This window comes from Astatotilapia calliptera, chromosome 6 (genome assembly GCF_900246225.1).
Source record: "Astatotilapia calliptera chromosome 6, fAstCal1.2, whole genome shotgun sequence".
Taxonomy (NCBI): domain Eukaryota; kingdom Metazoa; phylum Chordata; class Actinopteri; order Cichliformes; family Cichlidae; genus Astatotilapia; species Astatotilapia calliptera.
The window spans coordinates 12,061,947-12,075,584 of NC_039307.1; the positions used below are offsets into that span (position 1 = coordinate 12,061,947).

Below are 13,638 nucleotides of genomic sequence, written 5' to 3' on the forward strand. Positions count from 1 at the left end.
CTGGTCCATCTCTGACACAGTGGTCTGCATAATGTGGGAACACAAACAGTGGAGGAATTGTGTTGCCAATGGCATTAACCGCATATACAAATGCGACCAGTGAACCTCTCTCTGCTGATGTCGTTGCCCCAACTTGTTTAATATAAGTTAAAGTAATAGTGTGGCAAGTTGTAACATCTGCATTATTGTTACAACTAACCCAGACTGTTGCTGTTACAACTGACCCAGACTCCTATAGCCATGAACTAGCTAACATTACAGCCAACGGCTAAAACATTAGCACTAAAGACTTACACAGAATATATCCCCATAGACATACAAATAACATAATTTAAGTTTGATGAGTTTAACTGCAAAGCAGATAATGCTATCACAAATTGAAATAAAGTAGAAAAACTTACTTTTTGGCATACAAATTACTTTTTTTCATGTTAAATTGTCTGTGTTTGACAAAATGTGCTGATTTTTCACGTGTGATAGCAGAACTGAATTGGGCATGCACAGGATGAGTTACATCATTTGAAACTTAGCCCTGATTGGAGAAATTGGAAGTGTTACAACTGACCCACGTTACAACTATCCCCGGTCTCCCCTAAAAGGAGCTCAGTCATCTCTGAAAATAGAAACAGAGGCCTTCTGTGTTTTTGATGAAGTCCAGTTTATTGTCATGAACACCAAAGTATTTGTAATCATCTACTTTCTCCACACAGACCCAGTGGATGAAAATAAGGGTCACTGGTGTTCGTGGCTACCTCATCCACAACCACTTTTTAGTGTTTAGTGTTTGCCACATTAAGATGCAGATGGTTTTACTCACTCCTTGTGACCAAGTTGTCCACCACAGCCTTATGCTCTTTTTCATCACTCTCTGTGATACATAGAGAGGTTGATGAGGAAGAAGGGCCATTTAATGGTAGAGAATTTATGCATATTTTGCATTAGAAACTGTCAAAAAGCAAAAGTTTTAGCACTAGCATCTCAATATTCTTCCTCCATTATTGATTTTAGACGATTTTGGTGAAAATAAAAGACATTTATATAAATTTAGACATATACTTTAATCTTTATTTAAAAAAAAATACAAATATAAATGTATAAAGTACCACACAAATAGTTTATATTTTAATAATGTCTTATCCTAGGCTATCGATAATGTAACGTCAATAAGACCATAGCTTTATTATTATTATTTTTGGAAACCTGCATGTTGCAGCTGCCAGTACATGCATTTTTGCCAATAAATGACTTCTATGTATAGAAAGTGCAGCTCCGCGACATCGCCGACAGAGGGCAGCACTTAATAAAGCACACGGGCCTCACAGAAATTGCGAGAAGGAAATCCGTGTTGCATGCTGATTGGCTCTTTCTTTAAAAAACCTTTCCCCCAGCCAATGAGCAAAGGAAAAACATTGGCCTAAGTGCCAGCGTTACCTGTCAGTAAAACAAAAACAACAGTGTTCGTGTCACAGTTTGGAGCTTGGACACAGCAGACGGTCGGAGATTTTTCTGTTGTTTTTTTTTTTTTTTTTTCCAATGCTGTGATTTATATGACAGCGTAGATAAAGATATTAGGATTTTATAGATGTATTTCAAGATGGAGAACGAGCTCGCGACTTTGCAATTTGACATTATGTTTAATTGACGTTCGGGCTTCGAGAAGAAGAGCTAGATAACCGTTAGCGACGCATAAAACGCCTACAAAAGTGCGGATATTGGACGGTGTGGGCGTTTTATTCGTTGATACGCGCACGGAGATAGATTTTTAAAGCAGTTACATCTCCTAGCAGTGAATATTTAAGCTAATGTAGCGTTAGGCATTGTTTATCAACAGTGCGACTTTGAATGAACAGGGGGAGGGGGGAGGCGTGGTGTTACTGAATCTTGTCTGGGCTTGTTATCGACGCACGTCCACACATAAGGTGACAGTTTCTTGTTCGTTATTGCAGGTATCGCTTGAAATTCTGTTTTTGCGCCGTTCTGTCGCAAAAGCTTCTTTTCTACTGTAAATCATGGCAGCTGACTGCGAGGCCTGGCTGAACGCAAACCCCGTGGGTAAGTGTGAGCATTTAGAGCCATTTAAGTATTGTGCTTCATCAGCTGGATAGGATGTGGGGCAGTGGGGTTTTTTTTTCATGCGGAAGTGGGTGAAAGTATGTTATCTTGCACTGTGTACAGATTCGGTTACTTTTTTTTACTCCCCCTCAGCTGTAGTCTGTGTTTAAGTGCAGATAGAAATTAACTGCATGCATGCATATTGTCAATCAAATCAAACCAAACACTAACTCACCACAATTTTCTCTTGTAAACCAACAGAGATTGGAGACCTGAGTGACTCTTTTGTATCTGGGGAGGAAGACAATGGAGGTTTCATTATCGCTAATAAAAATATTAACAACGAGATCAATGGCAACTGGGTGGCCTCCTCTAGCAACAGCATCCATGAGGCACGTCTGAAGGCCAAGGCCAAGCGGAGGCTGAGGAAGAACTCCTCCAGGGACTCTGGCAGGGGGGACTCGCTCAGCGATAATGGAGATGTGGTTAGGGGAACTTCAGTGGCACCCACAAGTCCCAAGAGCAAGCTGTTAGACAGAAAGTCCCGGCTCGGGAAGGGCAGAGGCCTCCCAAAGAAAGGTAAGAGCATATTATTAAATGAAGAACGTAGCACAGTTGTAACCAAAGCACGGTCGTTATCAAAGGCATGTGAATGTTTATCAAAGAGCCATTTGTATTTCAGATTCCCGGACTTCAAAGGGAAGGTGCTACATCCACACATTCATGTAGTGCTGTCATCCATTCTTGTTGTTGTTGTTGTTGTTGTTGTTGTTTTTATTTTATGGAAGCCATAAACCAATTAACAAGTAAACAAATGGCTCCGACTCACTTGTATCCTTTTTTTCCCCTTGTCATCTGCTCAGCCAAGCCTTTCTGGAAATTTCCAGGCTTCTTTGCAGAATGGTGAATGCCCCCCTTCCCCAAAAATAGCATTGTAACATAATCGTTCGTTGTAACTAGTTTTGTTAATAGGAGGTCTAATTTATTTATTTTTTTTGTTGTGAGAAGGTTAAAATAAAAACAATCCTGGTACCATTTTGTGTATAATGTACCACTAACTGCTTTCGTTGTTGATATTAATGCACAGGATGTGACATGAATAGTCCATCTTTAAGATAACTATTGGATGCACAGGTGCTGTTTAAAGTTACAGTCACAAGGCTTATAGAGCATCTGATTTCCCGTGTTTTTGTTGTCTATCTATTTGGGTGTAAAGCAACATTAACGCTATAGATAATTATGCTATTGAAAATATAATTTTTTCAATCAGCTGGAAATGTTGCATAATGGCTTCTCTGACCTGCCAACGTTTTGCCTCTTGTATAGGTTGTATAGATAATTGTTGATCTATAAGTAGATGAGAGTTTAGCAAAGTGTCAGCATTTTCCAATCCTTCGGCCACCTCTCGCTGCAGATCTTCAGTGATGTCAGCATACAGTTCTCGGTTACAGTATGTGTCCCTGCAGACTGCAGTACAGTTCAGGCACTTGACTCTCCCCATGGGCATGTCTAGTTTCTCCCTGCGCAGAGCCTGCCCTCTTTTGTTTCTCTTTCTTTTTTTTCCTCGATTGCGTAACAGAACTGCCACACTATCAGAGCCTGGCAATTTGAGCTTGTAGCTTTCCTGCATGAAAATTTTATGCATTTAAGGTTTGGAAAAAGTGTAATGTTTAAATGCTAAAGCTTGGCGGTTTTCACAACCAAGGTGGACTCTGCTAAATATAGTGACATGTCGTATGCCACATACTGGGTGGGAGACTAATGGAGGTTTTAAGGGATGTCTCACAAGCTGCTTTGGCATTCAGCTTCTTAAACCGTCTGCAATCTGCCAGTGCTGACCTCAGAACTGGCAGATGTTTGCTGCTTGTGTCTACACAGAAAATGTAGCCTGGGAAGCATGTTGGCAGCAGCTTCAGTTCTCTGCATGTATCTGCATAGGGAGTATTTAGCGAGTAGACCCCCATATACCAACACAGTGATGCATGTAACATACAGGAACTTGACTGGAGTGAAGTGATTTTTGGATTGGTACAAATTATGCAGACAGATTGATTAAATTTAGACTAAATGCTAATGGAAAAAAACAAGAGTATTTTTCCCTTTTTTTATGACTAGAAGCCCATTTCTTAAAGGAAGTTTGTACTCTATGACCAAAGCAAGTCAGGATATTCAGGAAACATGCAGTAAATGAAGTATCAGTAGCTGTTTTAGTTCAAAGTAGAGCACCAAATGCATTTCACATTTTAAGCTTATGACTAAATTCAGTCCTGTTGTCAAACCTGTTTGTACACTTGATAATGAAACAATAAGATTTGCCACTACATGTGGGGCACTAAAGCTTTTAAAAGAGAAAAAGAAAGCACTTTGACAATGTCACGCATCACAATTCATATTGTCACTGCCCTTTGTCTCCAGGTGGGGCTGGAGGAAAAGGTGTATGGGGCAGATCTGGTGAAGTTTATGAACCAGAGGCAGTAGATGAAAGAGACCCCAACTATGATGAAGATCAGGTAATTGTTGTGCTGACATCACCTGGATTATTATTATTATTATTATTATTATTATTAACACAGGCTCTTCTACAAATGTAAAAAAAAAAGGATACATGTTCCACAAACAAGTGTGACTGAAGTGCGATTCTGCTTTGTCAGGAAAACTGTGTGTATGAGACGGTGGTCCCCCCGTTGGATGAAAGGGACTTCGAGAAGACTGTTACCCCCATAGTGCAAGAGTATTTTGAACATGGAGACACAAATGAAGTAGCGGTGAGTGTTACCAAGTTAATGTAGATGCATACTGGCAGTTGAGGTGAGCTACTCTATTACAGAAGCTGAGATCAACACACAATAAAAAAAAAAAAACAAAAACAAAAAACTGATATTAACACAACCATGAATTCTAAGACAAGTTGGTGTCCTTTTCCTTTTCCAGGAGCTGCTTGCAGAGCTGAACCTGGGGCCTATGCGGAGCGTGGTGCCCTCACTGGCTGTAGCACTGGCCCTGGAGGCCAAAGCCAGCCACCGAGAGCTCACCTCCAGGCTGCTGGCTGACCTTTGTGGGCCTGTTTTATCCCACGGCGACATGGAAAAGTCTTTTGACAAACTCCTCAGAGAGTTGCCTGATTTGGTACTAGACACACCTGGGGCTGCTCAGGTGAGTGTTTGGAGACAAATGTGTGTATACTTAGTCCCCAGATAGCAACTTATTCTGTTTGTGTGTTTTCTAGTTACTTGTTTTTTGAGGATATGAGTCCAAACTAGGTCTTTGCAGTTAAACAAAAGAACTTCAGTTATAATTCTGGCTTTCAGCGATAATTGGAGCAAGATAATCGAGATAAAACAAGTGGTAAAGGACATTTAACAAACTGACTTCCTGAAGAATAATTATTTCAAGTCAGTCCCTTTAAAGAAGATAACAGTTTTAACACTCGTCAGCTAGAAGTATGCTTTTTGTTTGAAGTGTTAACATAGCTTGTGGTTGAGCACAGGGGAACAACGCTGTGGGGTTTTTCTTTTCTTTTTTTTTTCTTGTGTGTTGGTGTGCGAGAGAGAGCCGGTGTGTTTTTTAGAGCTCTTTCCCTTTCGGCCTGCACAGACATGAGATCTGTGGCTATTGTCTAACTGTGCTCGCAAAAAGCAAGCTCAGCAAAGGACGCTAAAAGGGTTATTCTGCGTACTTCCCCCCGCACCCCTCCTCTCGCCATCTCATTGGGTCTCGCTGGTCATGTCTGTCCCACTCTCCAAATTCTCAGTGGGTTTAAAGGGACATTATGATAGCGCCCTGCCCCCACTTCCTTCCCTTCGCGCTTTCGCTCTCTCAGTTTCACACACAAGCCCGCACACGCCCCCTTACTCCTCATTTGCCTGTCGGTCTAGACACAGCAGTGGGTCAGCTGAGATGTAGCTGCCTCTTGTCTGTACAGGAACAATGAGCAACAGTGAGCCCAGGCTTTGTGGAGGCCAGAAGAGCAAAGGCAGCTCTTTCATTTTCCTCATACACGTGCTCACACTACTGTAAACAAAGAGACACGTGCAAGTGAAGCAACAGTCAGTCATCTGTCCAGTCAGTGTTTTTGTGGGGCCTCCAAACTGAAGCTTGTAAACTACGAATAATCTTATTGTTGCAGGCTGTGGAAAGCCGACTTTATTTATGCCGAAAATAAATGACCAGCCAATCATATCTCCTGATTTAGTGGGTTAGCAGCTCTAAGAAACAGGAACATGGTGCAAGAGTGTTTAAAATTATTTGCTTTTTTCCCATCTTTGTATCTCTCTTTTAGTTGGTGGGTCAATTCATTGCACGAGCTGTAAGTGACCAAATATTATCAAAGACCTACATCGAAGGCTACAAAGGAAAAGTTGACTGTGAATATGCAAGGTATGTCATTCTTGGACTCCACCACAATAGCTTAGCATGATGAAACAAGGAGTTTTATTCTTCTCCCTTTAAATAATCTCTTCTAATTTGCTAGCCTTAGCAAACAGAAGGTTTGTGGCAGTAGGTGGGGAGCTGTTGGCCTGGTATTACCACATTAGGAACATTTCTCTGCCGTCAGAAACAGAGCAATTAATCTGGCGAGTCTGAAGCTTTTGGCTCACAGGGATTACTTGTTCATACACTGACCTCATTATTTTAAACGTTGACCATGTTAAATATGAGCACCTAACTATAAATAATAATGAGCGTAATAATTTCTGTTGAAAGGATCAGGGTACATGTTAAGTTTGTATTTTAGCTATACCATATGTAATTCAATACGAAAAACTATACAAAATCTGTATTTCAGATTTTGGGTTAGATCAAAGTTTGCTAAATAAATAGGCAGTAAATATTTTACAAAAATTTTCTTTGGGTTTTACTCTGGAGCTCGAATAAAATGATAGCAAAAATGTTTTTTTTTTTTTTTTTCTGTCTCAGAAAATAAATTTGTATAAATCTCTTGAAACTCATAATATTTGCCAGCTGTAGCCTATGTGGGGTAATAGTTAGGATGGACGGTTGAAAATTTAGTTTTTTATTATTGTTTTTTTAAATGGCACAAAGATGTCCAAATCATTAACTTTGTTTTTAAAAAGTTCATGGAGTCAAAAAGGAATAAGTTTGTTTTGTGTTTTTTCACAGAAATTAAAAATGTCTTCATATATAGCCAGATCTTTTAGCAATAAACTGATTTCAAACCCACAATAGGTTGCTTTTATTATATTGCTTTAATGGTTAGTTACATGTTTGTCTGCACCATTTGCATTTTGAGAGATCAGGGTAATTATAGCTGTTGGAATAATGCAATAAGTCAATGTGATTCATGAGAAAAGAGGATTTAGTTTAGCCTTGTGATCAGCTGTTCTTGTTGTCCTCTAATTGGAGAGCAGCAGGTTAACACGAACAGTATTGTTTAAAACGTTTTTGCCAGTGATGTGAGGATGCTTTCAAAAATATTGCCATTTATATTGTTTATCTAGAAACTGAATAGAAGTGTGCATTTATAAAAAAGGACAACAAAACAATATCTAATAAAAATAAAATGTTGGGATCATGATTTGCTTTTGAAACTGCACCAGTTCTCACAGTGTACAAGGTGTTTGGGGCAGGTTGGTTGAATGAAGACTGCCTCAGTGCCCATGTTTTTATGTAATCCCAGACTGACTCTTGTTTTTTGTGATCAGGGCTCTGTTAGGACCAGACCATCTGTTGCAGGACTCTTCTTCTTTTTTTTTTTTTTCTTTTTTTTTTCCTTCTTCTTGTTAAGAGTTTGTACTACATGTTGCCTGTCTAATTTGTATCTAAGAATGCAAATGTCCAATTTTCCTTGCTAGCTTGCTATTTGGAGAAATGTAGATTGAGGGTAGAGGATTTAAAGTTCCCAGTGAGGAAGTGTGCATCATGTGTGTTGCCTCCAGCACGCTCTACTCAGGCACCACCTCTTTTAAACATTACAAGCAACTCTCCAAAACAAGGAGAGAGAGTTTAGGTTAAAGTTTTATAAACCTTGTGTGTATCGCTTTCTTCTCAGGGCGGCTCTGGACCGAGCAGCTGTGCTACTGAAGATGAGTATGGGTGGGCTTCGCATAGATAGCCAATGGGGGACAGGTGGAGGCCAGCAACCAGTCATACAGCTCATCAAAGAGGTAGGTTATATGAAGCAGAATCAAGTACACTCTGAAATGAAAGCAGTTTTTCTGAATTGTAATTGGTTCTTATTATAAAGCTCGAATAAAATTGAAGCAGCACTGTACAGTCTTCATCATGTATTTGGGGGGGTTGTAGAACTTCTTCCTAAAATGCAAACCGTGCCATGTTGATGAACCGGTCCTGCCTGGTCTCGTTGTTGTTTTCAAAATAGCAGTCATATGTGGGAGAAACGTTAAGAGGTCTGAAAGCGAGGAATTGGTGAAGTAAAAGTATCCCAAAAAAACTTTTCACAACTTTTGAGCAGTTGTGTGTAAAATCGTGGCTCAAGAGTTGGGAGTTCGCCTTGTAATCGGAAGGTTGCCGGTTCGAGCCCCGGCTCAGACAGTCTCGGTCGTTGTGTCCTTGGGGCAAGACACTTCACCTGTTGCCTACTGGTGGTCGTCAGAGGGCCCGGTGGCGCCAGTGTCCGGCAGCCTCGCCTCTGTCAGTGCGCCCCAGGGTGGCTGTGGCTACAATGTAGCTTGCCATCACCAGTGTGTGAATGGGTGGATGACTGGATATGTAAAGCGCTTTGGGGTCCTTAGGGACTAGTAAAGCGCTATACAAATACAGGCCATTTACCATAAAATATGTCTGTTTTCATCACTTTCAAGTGAAATTGGAAAGCAGATGGCAGCAGACTTGCGTTTTGTTTTTCTTTGTGTAGCTCTTTGTTACTGTATGGATATTGCCATAACAAAAATTCTCATTTGTATTCTGTCATGCCAGATGAACCTTCTTCTGAAGGAGTACATCCTATCTGGTGACAGCAAGGAGGCTGAGCGATGCCTCAGAGATCTTGAGGTTCCCCATTTCCATCACGAGTTTGCCTATGAGGTAAATTCATGGCTACATTTGATGTAGCAGCAGACACATTAAATGCAGTCTAAATGTAAAATGTTATAAAACTACTGAAACATTTTATCTGTTTTGAGGGGATTTCTTTAGCTTTACACCCTTAATGTTGCATTGTGTGGTCTTCAGTTAAATTAAACACAGGATTGTGAATGTTTCTCGCAGGCGATAGTGATGGTGTTGGAGTCTAATGGAGAGAAAACTTTCAAAATGGTTCTGCAGCTACTCAAGTCACTCTCTGTGTCCTCCGTGATTACTGTGGACCAAATGAGAAGGGTATGGTGCCACCTGGTGTGTGAATGATGCACTGCTTTTTTTTTTTTTTTTTTTTTTTTTTTTGTAGGCCTGTAAAATGGTTGTCTTTTTATTGTAGGGCTACCAAAGAGTTTACATGGACATCGCTGAGATCAACATTGATGTCCCTCGTGCATACTTTATCTTGGAGCAGTTTGTTGACAAGAGCTTCAGCATGGGAATCATTGATGTAAAGTTGAGGGATCTCTGTCCCTGTCGGTAAGCACGCTGGTTTTCACACACATCTGACACTCATCTCCAGAGATGTGCTTCTGTTTTTGTTAATCATGTTGTTGCTCTCATCTTCTCTCAGGGGCCGTAAGAGGTATGTCAGCGAGGGAGACGGTGGTGTTGTCAAACTTGAAAGCTACTGAGAAGACTTTGTGTGCCATATTACCCCAAAAAACATAAAGCTACTTTTTTACTTGCATATTTTTCAAAGTACCTGAAAAATGGTTTTTCTCCTTTCTAATGGTCAAAAGAAGGTACATTTCCAAAATTGAGGTAAGGGTAATTTAAACAAAAATGCACTTGTGATTGAAACTAAAGTAGATCACTCTCTCCAAGGTGTTTCAATATAAACATTTACATAAGCTAGCTCTTAAAGTGCCACACCTCTCCGTGTCAGTCATTCCACATTGTTTTGTACAGTATTTTCTTGTTTTCACTGCCACTCCTTTTGTGTTTTCTAGAAAGCAGTGTTTGTATTGACATGACTGGTTTGTGTCAAGAGCTTTATAAAAATGTATTAAAAATAAAATAAAAGGGAGTTTGTTGGTTCAATGCAATACTGGCTTCCAAACTAGCTACTGTTTCTATGCTGTGCTAGGTTTTCAGTCTTTAATCACACATCCGTGGCACGAGTTCTGTGCAAAAACGAATACCAATCAGGTAACTTCACAAAGTGGTGTGTTAAGAGTGTTTATTTTTATATTTGGGGAATAAGGAGTGTGAGAGACACCCTGACGTTCCTTGATTGTTGATTAAATCACTATGAAATCATTTCATCTGTTTTTGTCTGTTTAACACACAGTACTAACTGCATACTGCAACTTAAATAAGCAGTTATCTGAAATATAAAATAATAATAATAATAATAATAATAATAATAATGATAATATAACACTTTAAAGTAGTACCTAAGTAGCTCACTACCCCTACTGGCAAGTAACAGATATAATCTTTGCTAATTCCATGCTATAGATCATTCAACAATAACCACAGAACAGCAAGACTTTCAAAAGGGACAAAGAGGGATTAAACACTTTTTTTTTTTTTAACTCTGTAACGCCAGATTCCCTCCAAGTCCATACAAATACATTCCAGTGCTTGGAATCAGTGTGTTTGCTTGATCCATCTGAAGGACTTTTGCCAGTTTAGGCATTTGTTTTTTTCCAATCCTTCACTGGGTATCTACTGTAGTTGCTCCTTCATTGCCAGTTCCTGTTGTTTAACAGCCTCTTGAGCCTCCATTTGCATTTTCTCCAGTTTCTCAAGGGTGACTGATTTGAGTGGGAGCAGCTTTGGCTTACACAAAACCATAGTAGGGACATCTTCCATGGAGAGCTGTCCTGTGAGGTGCATTCAAACAATCCACAAATGATTAAATTTTAATTTAAGCATAAATGAAAATATTATGTAAAAACCTAGCATGTCTGCTATTTCTCATAAAAGTCTGCAGCACATTAGCTGTGAGAAATGTTCTCTTTACACTTTAACCTTTATAGTACTGCAAACAGAGCTACTGTTCTATTTAAAGGAGTTTCAAATATACGATGCTACATCTATAAACTTATATCTTTTCAACCACTCCGGAAGAATTCAACAATATTTTTGATATCTGGTCAACTAGTTACCAATCTGGCATCTTACACATCTGATTGTGAGCCACTGAACAGCTTGTTCTTACTAACAACCCGTACACCTTTAACTAAAGAAAAGCAATATTGTCCCAAATGTTGACCCGAATTATATTTTTAAGCCAGAAAAGACTTTCAGGAGAGACCACAGAGCATATCTTGATTAAATCTCCAAGCTATTGTGAAATTTCAGTTCACTTCACGTGTTGTCTTGAGAGACACAAACAACCTTTTGTAACTACTGCTGTCCACATAGCTTTGGTACAAACCTTGTTTAGGCAGAACTTCTCTGAATATTGATTTGATCTCTGGCATGGTGTCCTCTGAGTGCTCGCTGAAAGGTAAGCATATTTGGACATTTCACGACTTTTTGACACATATTCATAAATTCCGAATAGTTTTTGCATCATTAAATGCTCTCCGCTCGAGAGGGAATGCAAAATTCAAGGAGCCTGTTAAGTTTTATAGTGGGTATTACATAGTTTATAATAAACTGGTCAGAAGGTTAGCCACAGGTCAGTACACAGTGCTAGCTAGCTAGCTAGCTACACTAACGATAGCTTTGCTTTTAGCGAACGCTCTCTAATCCAAAGACACAATGTCTCACCAATGCACAACAGTATAAACAAATCAATACTATTCACCCACTCGGGCATGTGTAAAATGGAAATCTTTTTCTCACCTTCAGCACCAGGTAAAGATTACAGTTGTCAAGCCAACGCGTCCGCAAGAATCACGTGATTTTCTTCTGTTGTCTATTTAATTTGAACAGTGTTTTACTGGCACCTATAGGCAGCTAGCAGAATAGCAAAACTCAATAACTTGAATAATGTTTGACGCTATGAAGCAGGCTTTACAGGGTCATTGAGCGTCTTTTTGTACTTTTATTTTTGGACAGAACATGTGTATGGATGAGAGAGACACATGTGTGACAGTGTAGCTGTAAGGAGCAGAGGTAGATGAGTTTAAGCATATTGGAGACAAAGTTATAGAGACAAGACTGCTGCCAGGCAGGAGTAAAGAAAAGAAGACCAGAAGATTTGTTGATGTAGTGAAGGAGGACATAGTTGGTGTGACAGAAGAGGATGCTAGGCGTAGGATGTGATGGAGGCAGATGATCCACTATGGTGAACCATAAAGGGACCAGCCAGAGAAGGAAAATAATTATGTGCACTTATTGCACTGATATAGGTTGGTAATGTTTCTGTATATGCAGAGAGATGGCTTCTGGTTGGCTTGAAAATAGCTAAGGGGTGTGTCGAGTACTCACATTTTTAAACAAAAAATATTAGATCTGTCAGGGGAAATTACTGCAGATGAAAAGCATTATTTCACCTTCAGAGTTTTGTATATATTTCAAGTATTTTATATATGTTTCAGTGGGATATAAAAAATGAGTACCTTAAAATACAATTTTGAATGAATACTTGACAGCGTTATTAGTTTGTAGTATAACCACTCTCAAGTACGGATGTCATGGTTGCAACAAATATATAGATGATTTTGTCTGTGCATAATCTCTTTCTTCTTATTTTTTATTGCCACAATAAACATGAAGTGAAAATATGTTCTAGAATGATCTACTCTCACTTAGGATCTATATGAAACTAAAAATATTTTTAGAGCTAGACAAGTTGTTTGATATATACAACACAAAAACTCAACACAACGATGGGTTTTGGATCTTTTATAAACTGCTCAAAAAAATAAAGGGAACACTTAAACAACACAATGTAAATTAGGGCCCGACATCCACAGGTGTTAGCACATTCAACTTTGTAAAAAAAAAAAAGTATTTAATAAGAATATTTCATTCATTCTGATCTGGGATGTCTTATTTTTGTGTTCCCTTTATTTTATTTTATTTTTTTTTTGAGCAGTGTATTTCCACTGTCATCTGTAAATTGTATTCACTGTAAATTAAATGTGTAAAGATAACAAACTGTATATAAAACATGGACATGACCACTGGTTTTTGTACTCCCCATTATGAAAGCTAACATAAGCATTTTGTCTGCTGCCATGTTATTGTTTTTGAAGCCAGAAGTTATCATATAGAATGAAAGGGTGGCATTATCAGTCCCATCCATAACTGTGTGGCCTCTGCCCCCTCGCATCACTAGTAAGTTATTGCAGTAACAATCACACTCATGTTAATTATTTGGTTAACAGTAGCTCCGTAGTGGATCTACAGCAATTGCACTAGAAATGGTTTTGTGGGGCATGGGCTTATGCAATTCGGAATGTTTGGATTAACCCCCATATGTCTAAATTAGACTAAAAAAGAGGCAATTTTTTAGCTTGTGCAACAAGGTTTAAAAGCATGAGCTCAGTCAAAGATTGCAAAACAAACTGCAGCCTTTATATATTCTGGATTCACAAGTATCCTAGTGTTTGGTGAGTTCATTAA

The 13,638-nt window shown here is 39.2% G+C and overlaps 1 protein-coding gene across 2 annotated transcripts; it reads left to right on the forward strand.

Moving 5' to 3' along the window:
• Positions 1 to 1,388: 1,388 nt before the first annotated feature.
• On the forward strand, positions 1,389 to 10,371 carry pdcd4b (programmed cell death 4b). Of its 2 annotated transcripts, none has more exons than XM_026170337.1 (12): positions 1,389 to 1,493; positions 1,947 to 2,052; positions 2,314 to 2,631; positions 4,468 to 4,562; positions 4,704 to 4,817; positions 4,984 to 5,205; positions 6,332 to 6,429; positions 8,063 to 8,177; positions 8,950 to 9,057; positions 9,241 to 9,366; positions 9,449 to 9,588; positions 9,683 to 10,371. In XM_026170337.1, the coding sequence occupies exons 2-12, from the start codon at positions 2,010 to 2,012 to the stop codon at positions 9,741 to 9,743; spliced, it is 1,440 nt and encodes a 479-aa protein (XP_026026122.1). In that variant the 5' UTR covers positions 1,389 to 1,493; positions 1,947 to 2,009; the 3' UTR covers positions 9,744 to 10,371. The 2 variants fall into 2 exon arrangements, with proteins under 2 accessions (XP_026026122.1, XP_026026123.1); XM_026170338.1 differs by having other exon boundaries at positions 1,390 to 1,493; positions 9,241 to 9,351.
• Positions 10,372 to 13,638: the final 3,267 nt, after the last annotated feature.

What these genes read in the sequence shown, in the direction of transcription:
- pdcd4b (XM_026170337.1), top strand. Translation starts at nt 2,010, where the DNA reads ATGGCAGCTGACTGCGAGGCCTGGCTGAACGCAAACCCCGTGG. An exon ending in GCTGAACGCAAACCCCGTGG is followed by an intron (nt 2,053 to 2,313) that starts GTAAGTGTGAGC and finishes GTAAACCAACAG; the next exon opens with AGATTGGAGACCTGAGTGAC. An exon ending in CAGAGGCCTCCCAAAGAAAG is followed by an intron (nt 2,632 to 4,467) that starts GTAAGAGCATAT and finishes CTTTGTCTCCAG; the next exon opens with GTGGGGCTGGAGGAAAAGGT.